The sequence below is a fragment of the Camelus bactrianus genome, chromosome 6, assembly GCF_048773025.1.
Source record: "Camelus bactrianus isolate YW-2024 breed Bactrian camel chromosome 6, ASM4877302v1, whole genome shotgun sequence".
Taxonomy (NCBI): Eukaryota; Metazoa; Chordata; class Mammalia; order Artiodactyla; family Camelidae; genus Camelus; species Camelus bactrianus.
Genome location: NC_133544.1, coordinates 64,842,837 through 64,858,203, shown reverse-complemented (window position 1 = coordinate 64,858,203; position 15,367 = coordinate 64,842,837). Strand labels below are relative to the sequence as shown.

General features: G+C 42.5%; 2 protein-coding genes across 2 annotated transcripts; both read right to left on the bottom strand.

Moving 5' to 3' along the window:
• Window positions 1-2,252: 2,252 nt before the first annotated feature.
• RNASE11 (ribonuclease A family member 11 (inactive)) lies at window positions 2,253-2,852 on the bottom strand. The gene has a single exon (XM_010949686.1). It carries the CDS (start codon window positions 2,850-2,852, stop codon window positions 2,253-2,255), a length of 600 nt encoding a protein of 199 aa, XP_010947988.1.
• Window positions 2,853-6,205: 3,353 nt separating this feature from the next.
• On the bottom strand, window positions 6,206-7,545 carry RNASE12 (ribonuclease A family member 12 (inactive)). The gene is made up of 2 exons (XM_010949685.3): window positions 7,403-7,545; window positions 6,206-6,891 (listed from the first exon to the last, which is right to left on the bottom strand). Exons 1-2 carry the CDS (start codon window positions 7,434-7,436, stop codon window positions 6,416-6,418), a joined length of 510 nt encoding a protein of 169 aa, XP_010947987.2. The 5' UTR covers window positions 7,437-7,545; the 3' UTR covers window positions 6,206-6,415.
• Window positions 7,546-15,367: the final 7,822 nt, after the last annotated feature.

Below are 15,367 nucleotides of genomic sequence, written 5' to 3'. Positions count from 1 at the left end.
CCTGCAACTAAGTGGGCTGAGCCAATAGAATGAGAAAGGAGAAGGGAAGGACTTCAAAATAAGCCCACCAAAGCAGCGAGGATGCGGATACAACTTCCGTACACTGTGCAGCCTCAAAACAGTGGAGACGGGGCAGGTGCTGGAGGCGGGCTTGGTAGCATGAGAACGCAGCATCAGTGGCACTGAAAGCCAGCCTGAGAAATTTAGGTGTGAAGCTACAAGAGAGAAAAAGGAGACCTCTGTGGCTCAGGAGCAGAAAAGGAACATTATAAAAACCACATGTTTTAGAATCTGAAATCCCCCGCCTATTTGTCCCCATGAGGGATCTTAGGATGCATATGATATCAAAGAGGTGACAGGCTTTGAGGGTGAGAAGTGCCAGCCCTCAGGAGGCCTGACCGTCCACGGCAGCTCCATGTTTGACATCTTTCATGTTTCCTAGTATGATGACTAGGAAGATTCTGGGAGATCAAAGCACCAAAGGCTTGGACCCCAAATCTCCTGATTCCTTCAGAGAACTGGGAAGGCTTCATCTTAATTAAGGCTCCTTAGAAGAGGATGCTCTTGACCTGGAAAGAGGTATCCATTCTGCTGGGTCTTTGTCCTTGTTTCCTGGTGAAGGAAGACATCTGTACTAAATTCCAAACTACGCTGAATTTACTTTTTCTTAAGTCTTATCCAGAGTTCAGATAGTTCCTATCTCTGTGGCTAATATGCTCACCACCTGGGGGTGAACCCAGAGGAAAGAAATTACTCAAATTTGAACCAAATTTGAACCAAGAAGGGACCCGCTGGGCTGCTCCACTCTGGATAGAGTCCATACTATGTTTGGTGAGTGGGTGGCGGCCCCAGCCTGGCCACGTGGAACTACACCTGGAATAGAACCAGTGAGTACCCCTTCCTTCCAGGGCCCTGCGTTCTCCTCCTACAGAGAAGAGGACTTCGAGCCTCAAGCATTCTGCTCTATCACTTTCTTCTCTAGCTGCCAAGTGCAAACTGAGTGCTGATAACATACCTATTTGGCCAAGCTCATAGGGATTGTTTATTTAAACGACCACCACACCTACAAGAAAAATCCAACTAAAAGATATAAAAATATCTGCCCTAATGTTGCGTATTGGCTGCTCATCAGAATTTCGCAGTTTCGATATCATGAGAATTCTGCACTGGCTGGGAAAAACATTAGTAAAATTTATATATAAAGAGCGATGGTGCAAGATTCATTTACATTCATTTATTTAAAATTAGGACATTAAAAAAGTGTGGTTTCAGGATGGAGGGAGGATATATGATGAGGTAACACATTAATGGATAAGACAATTGCCTATGTTTTACGCAGAGTGTTGAGCCATGAAGATTTACTTACAAATAAACAATCAGTGCTGAAAAAAAATTGACTGCCACATCAGAAACTGCAGTACTTAGTATAGACTTCCTATTTCCCGTCTGTCTTACCTCCTCCATCCCTCCGTGACTTGCCATGCCTCGCCCGCAGCCCCAGGAAATCCAGACTATGCTTGAGTAAAAATTGCAATTAGAGCTTTATTTTCTCTCTCTGTAGCAACTTGTGAAATAGATAGCAATGAGGATGGAGGAATGGGGATTGACTGAGGGCAGCAGCTAAACTGAAGGTCCTTTGTCATCTGGCAGCTTCTGGAGGACATGCAGACTCCCAGCTGCATAATTCTTTGAAGAGAAGCAATGATAATAATGTCCCCCCTGCCATTCACTACTTCTCTGAGCAGTCTCTGTGGCAGTACAGTTAACTTTTTGTGGAGGAAGTGGTTATTAGGTTTATCTCATTTATTTATTTTAGTGGAGGTGCTGGGGACTGAACTCAGGACCTCGTGCATGCTAAGCATGAGCTCTACCACTGAGCTACACCCTCCCCCTTCAATTATCTGCATTGGTTTGGGGCTTCTCTCTTTAATTCTGTCAAGCTGGGTAGACTCTGCTTCTTGGCTTTATAGCTGAGCTAGGGTGGAATTCAGTTTGGTTCGGAGAAAGTTTATGTGTGCATGTGTGTGTATGTATAAGAGAGAAAAAGAGAAAATATTGCCCTCCAGGATCAGTCATGCATTTTAATTGAATTATCCACAATTTTGGGTTTTTAATTTCTCCAGTTCATATAAGTAATCAAGAGTTGCCTGTGGTGCTGAACGGGTAGATGTGAATAATGGAAAGCAGTAACCAGCAATGAGAATCAGTATGTCCTTCTTCAGGTAAATTCTAGTCTCAAAGTCCTGTGGGGTTTACAACTTAGAGTCACTAACTAACCAGCTCATCAGAGTATGACTTGTCAGCACCACCAACATTTTCTTTAATGAGGTGACACTGTAGTGTTGGCACCTGGGGGACTGTTTGCCCATGGTGAGCTGGCATGTAGTGGTCCCGTGTTCCAGGCTCTCAGAGCAGCTTATGCCAGGATTCTGCCCACTCTTGCAGCTGGGAGCCTCGGAGACCCCGCAGATCACTTCCGTGGAGCCATAAATGAAGTTGTTACTTGACTTGCATGACCCATTAGCTTCTGAAACTTTTCTCCAGACTGTCACGTCATTGTAGTGCTTTTTGTTACTATCTGGACCGCTTCTTTGGGGGAAGCTGTAACGCAATCTTCTGAATGTCAGTAATGAGAACGACCTCACATTGTTGAACATACTGAGGCTGGTATTTCTATCTAACAGAGTCCAATTCATTAAAACCACAACGGTCTGCTTTTCTTGGTCACATTTTGCCGTGTCATATTGCATCTCTTCCTCTAAAAATTCTTCTTTAATTACCTCCGTTATGCTTTCTGGAGCTCCTGCAAAAACCAACCCTAGGCCAAGTAGCAGCAGAGAAAAGGTCTCCATCTCAGATCTAGGGCAAACTCTTCTGCAGTAAAAATTAAGAGATGAAAAATAAGGAAAATGTTAGGGGGATAGCTGTCTTTTCCTTATGACATTCCCAGGGTTGACCCGTATGTGTAAGTTAATGCTGTTATATCTGTTAATGAAAGTATGATGCAGTGAGAAGACAATCAATCAGCTGTGGCGTCTGAAGACCCAACTTCAAATCCCTGCTTATCTACTAACAAAAAATTTATTCTACCTCTTTCAACTAACTTCAGTTTCCCCTTGTGGGAAAAAAAAAAAGGAAATATAAGAATTATATAAGATAATATGTATAAAGTGCCCAGAAACATCTCGTTATTTCTCTGCCTTTTCTTCTGGTCTATAATCTCGTCGGGGGTCTGTACTCTCCACAGTGGTCACAGTGATCTCCCCCAACACGGTCCTCACTACCGCTGTGTCTCCTCAGCCTCACACAGTACCTGGCACAGGGCAGCCACTTAAAAAAATACGCAATGTTATTTTCCCTCTCCCTCATCTCTTTTCCCACTGAGTCTCAGTCACAGGATTTCGGTCTTTACCAGGTCCTTTGGCAAGTAGATCCTCTGGAGACAGATTCCAGCTGGTTGCAAGGCAAGAAGTGAAATTGTATTTGTTCTCTGGGAATTCCTCTTATTGGGTCTCACAGCGGAAGGAGGGGCAGAGAAGCGGGTAGGCAGAGCTGTGTGGGATGAGGCAGAGAAGGAGGAGATGATGTGGGACCAGTGATGCTCGGAGAGCTGAACAAAGGGTCCATCTGGTTGTCAGGATTCCGACGACCTGGGCAGCACCACTGCTTCCTCTCCTGTGACATCTTCCCTGTCTATTTACACTTTAACCCAGAGTAATTTTTTTTTTTTGTTTTTTGCTTTTTTTGAAAGCCTATAACATGGGTAATATTTCACTTGATTTTATTTGGGGAAGGGTAGGTAGTTAGGTTTACTTATTTATGGAGGTGTTGGGGATTGAATCCAGGAACTCATGCACGCTAAGCACATACTCTACCACTGAGCTATACCTTCCCCGCTTCTTCTAATATTTTGAATCTAGTTGATACCTGTTAGTCTTTTCTTCCTCTTATGAAGGCTGAAAATTCCTTGAGCCCGGAGCATAGTCTCTGCTTCTCTTTATTCTGTACAGAATCAAACACTGAACTCTACACACACTAGTCTCTCAACAGTATTCATTAACAAAATACCATGGCTTGACTAGCATAGAAAATCCTTTACTTGAGGTCAGTGCTGGAAAACTCATAATGAGAATCCCAGAAAGAATGGTTATTTAGGGTAATAATTCTTTCTCTTGGTCTAGAAAGATCTCCTTTTTTTTTTCTTTTTTCATCTCTCCCACCTCTAAAAGCCTCCTGCTCTTATATTTCCTGCATTTTTCCACTCACCTCCTAATCACCGCCCCTTGCCCTTCCAATTCCCTCAGTAGACTACTTTCCTAAAAACACCACTTGCAGTGGCACTATTTCAGAAAACTCCAGATATTCCTCATTGCCTACACCGGGGTAATCTAATCCCCTGAGGCCATTTAGTCAAAAACTCTACATGATTTAATCCCAACCTGCCTGTCTTTAATTAGAAAGAGGGAGTTTAGGGAAGGAAGGGATGAACAAGCAGTGAGAAGGAAAGAAAGGACAATAAAACCTAGGGAGGGGGGGTAGGAAAAGGAATTAGAATTCAGAACATAGAAATATAGGACTAGAGGACTCATTTCAGCTACTTTTGCCCAGGAAGTGATGCTGCCACCAGGACCCAGCACATTGTGTGACAGGGACCACCTGTCCCTGCCCAGCACCTATCAGATGCCGAGGGCTCTGCTTCCTTGGTGACATCCAAACTCCCATGAAGACAATAGGGACAATGGGATTTCCTCAGAGAAATGAGTAAAGAAACTCAGCTACAAAAGGGCCACCCAGAGGGGTAAGCCTGTCCTCACAAGGTTGCCAAGTGTCCTCTACCCACGATTGTCACCCTCTTCTGTAAGTCTAATCAGTGTGTTAGAACTTGATGTTTACCAGAGTTAACAACTAGCAGAGGTGAACCTCCTTTTTTGACCTGACCTTGAGCTGAGTCCAGATAAATAATGTGATAGTTGAAGTCTCTCAGCTGAAAAGATCAGAACAGAGAGGACCTGCTAAGCTTGTGCACAGCCTACGCTCACTCTAGCTCACCGCGTGAGTTTCTGGTTCTCACAGGGTTAATGTGTCGTAGCTCAGAATTAGTGACCCCATAATCTGGCCCTTACTTGACAGTTACCCTATTTTTCCCTTACTACTCCCCAGTACTAACCACCCCACCCCACCCCATCCCTGCACCCTCTGGCAACTCCAACAAGGCCAATTGCTATACTATCTGAAATAGAACTGAGGAGTAATAGACCTGGAGAGAACCTCCAAGATGATCTCAGCCCTTCACTTTACACATGAAGGAACCGATACTCAGAGAGGAACAGAATTTAATCAAGTCCCCAGAATTAGGAGCCTCTCTTTCCTTTCCTTCTCTTCCTTCACCCTCTTACTCTGTGGTACTCTGCCCGTAGCTGAATGAGGAGGAACTAAACAAACAGTCCAGCTGTAAGAACTAAAAGCAGAAAGGAATTGGTAGTCTGACTGCCCTGTGGGGATACGAAGAGGAGATAGACTGAACCCTGAGGGTCTCCTTCCCTCCCTGGGAAATCCTTATCCATTTCTTTCTAGTCTTTCAGGGAAATGACTTCTGACCCATCACGCTTCTTCTGATCCCCGTTTCCCTTTCTTTCAAGGCTCAGAGGCAGCCGCTGAATAGGAACAACTTGAGTTATATACACCATCTTTAGAGAAGATCTTTAGGCATGACCCCAACTGCCTCTACATCCAGGATCAAGTCTGGGGTTAGTGTGGAATGAATGAGGTCCTCGCTGCAGTTACAAAATTTTAAAAGCCCAACAGTCAAAATAAATAATGTTTTGTTGCAACATTTAAAAATCAGTTTAATGTAAAATAATCCCTGTTGAACAAATATCAAAATTTTAAGTAACAGGATCTGACCCTGTACTGGCACAACCCGTGTACCCTGCTTCATCGTAAATCCAACCCTGTCACATTGGGTCTTGATTTAAAATTCAGCTACTGTGTTCATCAGGGATATTTGAATTAATTTTCATTTCTAAAAATATTATTTTAAAAATATTTATCTATATGCCTCGGGGTTTTTTGGTGCCTCTTAAATTTTGCATATGAAGTGAGTCCTTCCCTCACCTTACCTCATCTCAGTCCTGTGTGGGATTCAGTGTTGGCTCTCATCAAATGACCCAAAGAAAAAGGACAAGGAATTAAAACACATGTAGAGTTTATGGTTTAATTCAGTAAATTTTTATTGAAGCAGAATAAAAAAGATTACAGCTCAGCAAAACTGGAAGGATACATGCATTACCAGCAGCTACCTATTTCACTCAAGGCATTACCCCATGTCCACGGTTCAGGTGCGCCTCGGAAGAGCCAGCACCAGTGCCTCTGAGAGAGGAGACCAGAGATGGCAGACCCAGGTGCTGGTCCCATGTTATTCAACATATCTCTGGATTTTAACTGGCCCCATGCCATCACAAGTGACAACAATAAACCCCTCTATGGGGGAAATGTGGTAACTGCAGGCAGGATATCTGGTGCCTTCAGTGAGCTTACAGACTGTCATTTTGAATTTGTTCTCACTCTGGAAGCACAGAGTGGTGGAATGGTTTTGGCAAGCCACCTTCCTGCGAGAATTGCAAACGCTATTAATATTTCGAGGCCTCTCATGGATGAAGACATGCTCCTTTTTGCAGGTGTTGTTGGGTTCCTTGATGACTCTTTCTAAGATCATGTGGTTGCAGTACCTTACAGGAACGTCACTCTGAGGGTAGTCCACATGCAGGTGCTCTATGGTCATTGCCACTACTTCCTCATTCAGCTCATTTTCCCAGAACAGAAGCAACAGGAAAATTATCACCATTAGTAGCATCAGGGGTAAGAGGTCCTTCACATCTTTTGCTCTAATTCCTGTGGAGTTAGAAGAGACAAAGTATCAGAAGGTAATCAGATTCTGCCAGCCCAGTCCCTTGACTTTGCTCCCCCATCCTTTGGATATTTTATTTCCTTCTCTCTGCTAATGAAATCATGCTAACCCTGCAAGATCCAGCAGAAGGTTCAGCTTCCCAAGAAAGCCCTTTCTGATCATTTTAGCTCTCAGAGTTTGGCACTGAACTCTAATTATTCCTGGTGTATTGTGTTTGTTGGCTTCCACAATCTCCTTGATAGCAGGTGTGTCATCTATTTCTCCTGAATCTGTCAGAGGGCTTAACGTATAGCCAAACATATAGAAGGTATTAAAAAGTACCCATTCCTGATTATTTTATTCCTATTGCTGAATGACTTTCTCTCCCATAGTTGTCTTAACCTTAATTCCACCCAATTCAATATGCCCTTAGCTGTACACTAATCTATTCTTCCCAATTCCTTCCCAGTCTCTCCTCCTGTCGACCCCGCTTGACTCTGTGCTGGATCCTCTCACCTTTCCGTTTTGCTGTAGCTCTCCCAGGTAACATATCCTTTTGATCATGGATCTGAGAAAGTCCTTTGTGTCTCACTGTTCGCAGACAGTAACTGTTAGGGAGCCAGCTGAGTGTGGGGAGGGCCAATGTGGAAAGAGCAGAAAGGGAGGGGCGTGCCGGGGAGTGTGCTTGGCTGCCTTCTGGAAGGAAGAGAAATGACTTTTGGGTAAGGCAGGTCCTGAACGTGTCCTCACTAAACAAGCATGGACTTTTCAAAATATTTAAGTCTTGAAGGGTGCCACACACAGCACTATTTCCCATATTTTCATCAGTCTTTATGCAAACCTGTGAAATAGCTATTGTTTCCATTTCATTAATGGAGAGTTATGAAAGTTTGAAAGTCTCAGGGGAAGATGAGAGATGGCAAGAGCAATAAGACTCTCAACTTCTCGGTGCTTGTAACACCTGAACTCCAGTTTCAGCCAGTGTCATTCCCACGTGGTGCCCAGGACAGAGCTGAAACAATTCCCTGACATTGACATCAGTCTTGATAAAGCCCTGGACTCTTGGAGAGCATGGCAATGGTTTCCAAATTCTACTAAACATTGGAATTTCCAAGGCATTTTTTAATGCCACATTGAGGCATTCTGCTTTAATTGATGTTAAGACTAGGGCTTTGAAATTATTAAAAGCTTCCCCAGTGATTCTCTTTTTTAAATCATTTTTTAAAAATTAAAGTATAGTCAGTTACAATGTGTCAATTCCTGGTATACAGCACTTATGTACATATATTCATTTTCATATTCTTCTTCGTTAAAAGTTACTACAAGATATTGAATATAGTTCCTTGTGCTGTGCAGAAGAAATTGTTTTTTTTATCTATTTTTATATACCCAGTAATTCTAATAAGCAGCAAAATTTAGGAGCCACTGAATTATAACGTACTTGGAAGATCTACACTGAAAATTAGTCGATGAGGGCTTGGTTAAAAGATAGTGGCTCAGGTATTGAGATGATAGAATTCTTTTTGTTGCCATCATCTCCCTGTCTTTGACATAGGACAGGGAAAATGGATTTAATTTTATCACTCTTTGCCCTGAAATGATTTCTATTTTGGAAAGACAGCTACATAGTCTCCTTTGTATGTATCTATGTCTTTGGTAAGAAGAAAGCGATCTGGGAGTTAAAAATGATCTAGAAAGGACAGAGAATCCAGGAAAAGATTTCAACGAATATATCTCTTTCTATGCAACAAAATCAGAAGCATAATTCCAGACCACGAAAATGAACAACCAGGAGGTTATTTATTTACTTTCCAAAAACTTTCATCCTAGCTGTTCTTTCACAATTCAAACTGTTCTGTTTTGGATGTGTTGCAAAATGCCACAAAGATAAAAGTGCATCACTAATTGTTGAACTTTTCAGTTAAATTTTGATTTGTACACCACCTTTCAGAAACATTTCTATTGCATAAAAAGAATTATATCTATATATTGTAACTTGTTCAATATTTTCTGCCAGGACCTCCAAGTAGCTAAATTACAGATATTATACTAAGTTTACAAGCAAGGAGTCAAGCTTTGTTACAAAATTTATCCTCAACTGAGGCAGCTAAACCCTTCTCAACATTTCAGAGTATTACCCTCCCAAAATAGAGTTGAGGCTGAGTTCAAACGTTAAACAGTGCTGACAGCCTTGGAGAAAACATTTGTAATGCCTAAAACCAACTAAGGATTAACATCTAGATATAAAGAACTCCTTCATATCAACAACAAAAAGACAGAAAACTCCAGAAGAGAAAAGATTATCAAACGTTATGAAAAGTCAATTTTAGAAGAAGCCAAAATGGATGATGAACAAGGCTTAATTTCATTTGTCGTCAAATACATGGAAATTAACATAACAAAGAGATATCGATTTATAACCATCAGATTATCAACAATTAGACAAACTAATATCAGGTGCTGGAAAAATGTCAGTGGGCATGAAAACTGGTGTGGCGATATAGGAAAGTAGCCTGGAAGTACTGGATGAAATTACGAGTGAATATAGTCTGAGACTTTGTAATCTCAGCCTGGGCATGCACTCCAACAGAGCTCCTCTGGATGGAGTGTGTGCCGGGATGTTCATCATGGCATGATTAGTAGCAGAAAAGAGCTAGGAGGCAACTTAAGTGTCCAGCATGAAAGGAATGGACAGGTGAAGATGTGTTCCATGCATAAAATAATATAAAGCAGCTTCAAATAATGTGCTAGATTTACAAATAGTAGCATGCATAGAACTCAGAAAACATGCTGGTGTGTGAAAAAAAAATAAGTAAGAAACAACGAAAATCATTTCCAGTTGATTTAAATTTAAAACATGCATGCTCCAAAATAATACAACTTATTTTCCAAGGACATCCAAGATATAAATAGGGTGGAAGAATGTGGATTAAATACTCTGGGACAGCTGCCCATGAGATGAGAAAAATAGAAACAGGGATAAGGAATAAAAGGAAAAATAAAATTGAACAATGCAAAAGAGAGACCTAGCATGGGCCACAAACAGAATACGATAAACCCAATTCTGTGCACCTGAGGTGGGAAGGGAGGAAGGAAGGAAAGAAGGAAAGAAGGAGGGAGGGTGGGAGGAGGAGGAAGAGAAGAAGAGGAAGGAGATGGAGGAGGAGGGGAAAGGGAAGAGGAGGGAAAGGAAGAAAAAGAAGGACAGGGAGGGAGAACCTGGGCCTATTTCCCGATGGCTGCATTTGACCTAAAATTCCCACCACCCTCCCTTTGCTGAGCCTTAGATCAGCCATCGGAGGGAGGCAGAAGACTGCAGGAAACTAGTATTAGTGTCAGGATGTAAACTGACATTAGTAATTCCATTAATGATTCATTTTGTACAGTGCTCTACTCCAGGGTTGCTAGAAAGCTAGCCAGCTCCAGTCTTGTCTGAGCCCAGGCAGCGGCCTCGGAGGGACAGCTGAGGAAGTGGACACTCACTCCGGATACCTTCAGCTGCCACATATGAAGCTTGACTGTGTTGAGGCCACCAGTGGAGAGAACACATGGAGACAGAGAGACGCTCAAAGAGCTCCAGCTGCTCCAGCTCCCACAGGAAACCAGAGGTTGCTCACATCCTAGGGATGTGGTTGGCTACCCTGGCAAGCTTCTGTAACTGCCCAATGCCCCATTCACTGTAAAGCCATGGAGCAGATTGTATTTTCCCCCAAATGGCCACAAAGTACCTTCTATCGCACAGTCTCTTCCAGGACCTTGCCACTCCCCCAGCAAGAGGCAGAGTCTCTGTCCTCCTAAGAACCTGGGAGGCTTCTGTGCCTGCCCCCCTGATCTAGCGTAGTGTGGCCTCTGAGACAGGCTGTGGTTCTCCTAGGACAGTGGCTCTGGGTGCCATGTAGAGGGCTGACTGTGCTGAGGCCACCACAGGGCAAGGCCACATGGAGAGAGATGCCCAAATTCCTTCTCCTGCTTCCATCCCTGTGAATAAAACCATGTGTGAGACCTCGAGCAAGAACTGCCTAGCTGCGCCCAGTCCATTTCCAGATTCAGGGCCAAATAAAGTCACTATTGTTGTCACCCACCATTTTGGGCTGATTTGTAATGCAGCAATAGACAAACAGAAGAGAGGGCACACCACTTTGCCAGATGTCCCCAAGCAAATCCAATTCCACAAAGTTTTAGCAAATAATAGACACCACTGAAGCTTTCTTGGATATAGAGTATAGGTTGTCACACAAACAATAATGCAAAACTAGTGTTTAAAATCTCCATCAGCTGTAAAACCCCCCAAAGTTCCCTTTTAACTCTCCTGTCTCTCTCCACCTCTGTCCTGGGAGCCTCCCCTCTCAGTGGTGCCAGCTCTTCCGTGTCTCCTGGATTCCACCTGCCCCTCCGTGCCCCCTACCTTCACATCAGGCACCCTGGGACCAAATAAGGACCCTTCCTGAGCATTGATTCACTTTTGAAAAATCAGTGAAGTATTGTAAGTAACAAATATTTTGCCACGTAACGGATATAGGTCTTATTCTACAAACTTGGGCAAGCAAATTTACATCACCTTATCACTTCTATAGCAAGTGAAGACTAATTCTGTATCTTCTGCCCTGCTAAGCTGGGGAGAAATCCAACTTAGCCATTATTACAGTTTCTTCTTCCTCCCAGGGACCCAAGGGGATCTGGAAAGAACGCTGCTCTTGCCCTGTGGGACCTGTATTAGCCAACAGCACTAACCAAGGGACAAGCATGCTTATTAGCTTCCCTTATGAAAACTCCTTGAGTACAGGACCCAGGATCCTGACTCATGGTTGTACTAAGACTTGATGTCCCCAGCCACCTACTAGATAGGATTTTTGTCACCTCCTGTAGGGAATTTTATGATTCACGTATTATTTCATTCAACAAATATTTATTGAACACATACCTGTGCCAGACACTCGGGGTACATCAGTGAAAAGACAAAGCTCCCTCTCTCCCTACTGATTCTGAATCAATCTCGTAATAGGAAAATTGGTAATTAAAATATAAGAATTGCACATTTATTTTGCCTAGCCTGTAGGAACCAAATTTCAGGGTAACCAAATAGCTTTCATGTGATAAGGGAAAGTTCTTTTTTTAAAATTTATTTTTATTGAAGTATAGTTGATTTACAATGTTGTGTTAGTTGCAGGTGTACAGCAAAGTGATTCAGTTATACATATACATACAGATTTATATTCTTTTTCATTACAGGTTATTATAAGATGTTGAATAGTTTCCTCTGCTATACAGTAGGTCCTTGTTGGTTATCTATTTTATATGCAGTGGGGTGTATCTGTTAACCCCAGCTCCTAATTTATCTCTCGCTGGAAGTTCTTCTTTAGAGAAGAACAATCACTAATAAATATGAAAAAATAATACAATTCGAAAAGTCATTCTTTCATAATCATGAGTGAAATTACTAAGTCAGATAGAAATTAGTTGGTAGGTGGTAAAACTGTTAGGAGAGAAGCCTATGGGAAACTTTCCAGTGAAGACCTGGCTGCGACCGCCACCACACTCTGGGAAGTGAAAAGCTAGTTATTACATGCCTCTTAATATGATGCTGTAGGAAGTACACAGCACTGTTCAGGAAGTACCCTTGCCAAACAACTGAACCTAAATTAATTAAGCCTTAGACTTGACTTCCAGTGTGTAGGAAATAAAGGGGAATGAGGCACAAGTTAAATAAGACAAGGAAGCAATAAGACAAATCCAGGATGTCAGGCATTCTACCCGATGCCTGACCAGTTTCTTCAACAAGGGGCGCAGAAACAAAGACGGAGAAACTATTACAGAGTAAAAGAATCTTCAGATTTTGAATCTGACTTGAATTTGAATATGGACTGGGCATTAGATTATATTAAAATGTATTTTAAGTTTTTATAAGATGCTGTAATTATAGAGAAAGATATTTATTTTTAAGATATACTCAAAAGTGTATGAGTAAAGTTACATACTGGCAAGTATTTTCTTCCAAGGAATAAGGAAAAAAGGAAAGAAGGAAGAAAGGAAGGGGAAGGAGGAAGCAGGCAGTGGTGGAGGGGAGTGGGAAGCAAATGTGGCAAATGTTTAATAATTATTGCTTTTGGGAAGGTAAGTGTGACAGGACCCATTACACTAATTCTGTCTGCTTTTGTGTATATTTGCAGACATTTATTTTAAAAACCTTAAAATTCCTGCTCACATGGCGCTTACATCTAATGAAGGGAGATAGGCATATAGGAAAATAAGCCTAGTCAATCAATACTTTAGTGCTTTAGAAGGTAAGTGCGATGCAATTCTAAATAGAATTATCAGAGTAGGTCTGATCATTATAGGTTTCCCTTCCTCCTTTCTAACCAAACCCCAATATTACTTAAGAATCTCTCATCCCCAGTTCTGAGCATGGATTCCAATGCCTCTAAGTCAATCAGGGGAACACCATTCATGCGAGGCCGAGGGGAAGCGAGGGCTATTCAGCTAGAAGTTTTGGAAAGGGCCTGCACAGGGGGAGGATGGGCTGCTGTAACAAAGTCATCACCACACTTCAGTGACAATGAATTCAGAAGGATAGTTCTCCCTTATGTAAGAGTCCAAGGGAGGCACTCCAGGTTCTGCTCACACAATCATTCAGGAACTCAGAATCATTCAAACATACCTTTCCAAAACAATTAAACACTTTTCTAAAGGAAACATCTAATATTTAACTCAAGTCTATTGTGTGGAGGGTACCTATCAGGTTACGTCTTCAGCCATTTTCTGATGTGACTCTTCCTGTCTGTCTGTAGCTTGGTGTACAGACACACCCCTGATCCAACCTGACCAATGAGATTTTCTTGGGACGTGAATTTGTAGTTCTGAACCCAGAAGCACGAAAATGGGTGTTGATTATAGAGTCACAGTGATGGTGGATTCACACCTCAGTCCCTATCTGCTCTAGCCTTGTGTTCTTTGAATAGGTCAGGGGGCTCCTGCCTGGGGTGTCTGTCTGGCCGCCCCCTCTGCCTGATGCCCTTCTCTCCTTCAAGTCTCTGCTCAGCAAGGCCCATACAGACCAGCCCACCCATGCCGGACTCACGCTTCCATGTTCTACTTTTTCTATTTCATTCTTACCTTCTAATATGTTATATAATTTACACTTTTATTTTGTTTGTTATTATAGTCTGTGTCCCCTTCCCCTACAGCCATCCTAAAAGTAGGCTCCACAAGGGCTGTACTTTGAATGAGCAGTGTGCTCACCGCAGGGAGGAAAGCATTTCCAACTCCTCAACCCTCCCCCAGATTCTGACTCACGACAGCAGTGAAGGGTGTGCTGTGATGTAGCGCTAAGTGCTGGTGTTTAAATGCCCTCTAAATAAGAACCTGGGAAGCTTATCTCAAGAGCATTAAGTAAGAAACGGCGGGGGTGAGGGGATGGATGAAGGAGCAACAGCAGAGGCAGTGACTCTTCACTCATCTTATTGACTGCATGTAGCGTAAGCAGTTGCTGAGCACACATTCCGAGCCATTCTGGACTTGGTTCACCCAGAGCTCCCGTGGCTCCCTTGATTGTATACAGTGGGGTCTTGGAGCCAATGGCCTTGAGGGTTGTTTACAGTACTGCATCTGTCTTTGAAAAATAAAGGTTATCAAAAGAAAAGCAGTTCATTATATTCAAATACATGTACATTTGCTTATATCCCCTGGACCTACTGATAAGGGAAGAGCAAAGATAAACATACATATGTAAACTTCAGAAAATATTTTCAAATAACCCAATTTATTATTAGTAGTAGTAGTATATTTATTATTAGAGTATATCTAATGATCCTAAATGCTCTTAATTGGCCAAGACCCTTGCCTTATTCCAAGTATCCTTTTTTGAATATCCTTTATTATTTTTGTTAGCTTCTATGTAAATTCCTAGGCTATGGGTATATCCTTATATACACCTGGTTTCAGAAAAAAAGAAAAAAACAAATCTAAGAAAAGATCATCATTACACATTCTCCACATTGTTAGCGGTTAGAGAGAACCTCGAATTGGAAAACCCACCAAGTGTGTGGGCAAGCCTCCCCTCCCATTAGATATGTGGGTCCTTGCCCACCGACTGAGAAAGAATTCTCAGTAGAAGGACAAAGTGAAAAAGGAAGCTACTTTATTACTCAGAGAGAGAAGTTTGAAAAAAAAAAAAAAAAAAGGAGAAGAAGAAGAAGAAAGAAAACAGTGGGGAGGGGGGAGCCGTCAGCCAGGTGGCTGGTCTCGTCAGCTCCAGCCCTGGCTTGGGCGGCGGGGTCTTCCCTGCCGTCCTTATCTTCACTCTGGTGGTGCCAGTCATCTTCTGGCACTGGCTCTTTCCCCCTGGAGCTCAGCCCTAAAACAGAAACTTTGGTAGGAGAAAGAGAACAAAGAGATACTGGGGTGTGTCCTTGGGATCAGTGTAGCAGCTGTGGGACATAGAACGTCCTGTTGCATGGCTATGTCCTTGGAACAAAGGAGTCAGCT

Bases quoted from the DNA above. Each gene is read 5' to 3' on its own strand.
- RNASE12 (XM_010949685.3), bottom strand. From the start codon at position 7,436: ATGTTACCTGGGAGAGCTACAGCAAAACGGAAAG. The intron at 6,892-7,402 runs GTGAGAGGATCC...CTAACTCCACAG, and splicing joins AGCTACAGCAAAACGGAAAG to GAATTAGAGCAAAAGATGTG.
- RNASE11 (XM_010949686.1), bottom strand. From the start codon at position 2,852: ATGGAGACCTTTTCTCTGCTGCTACTTGGCCTAGGGTTGGTTTTTGCA.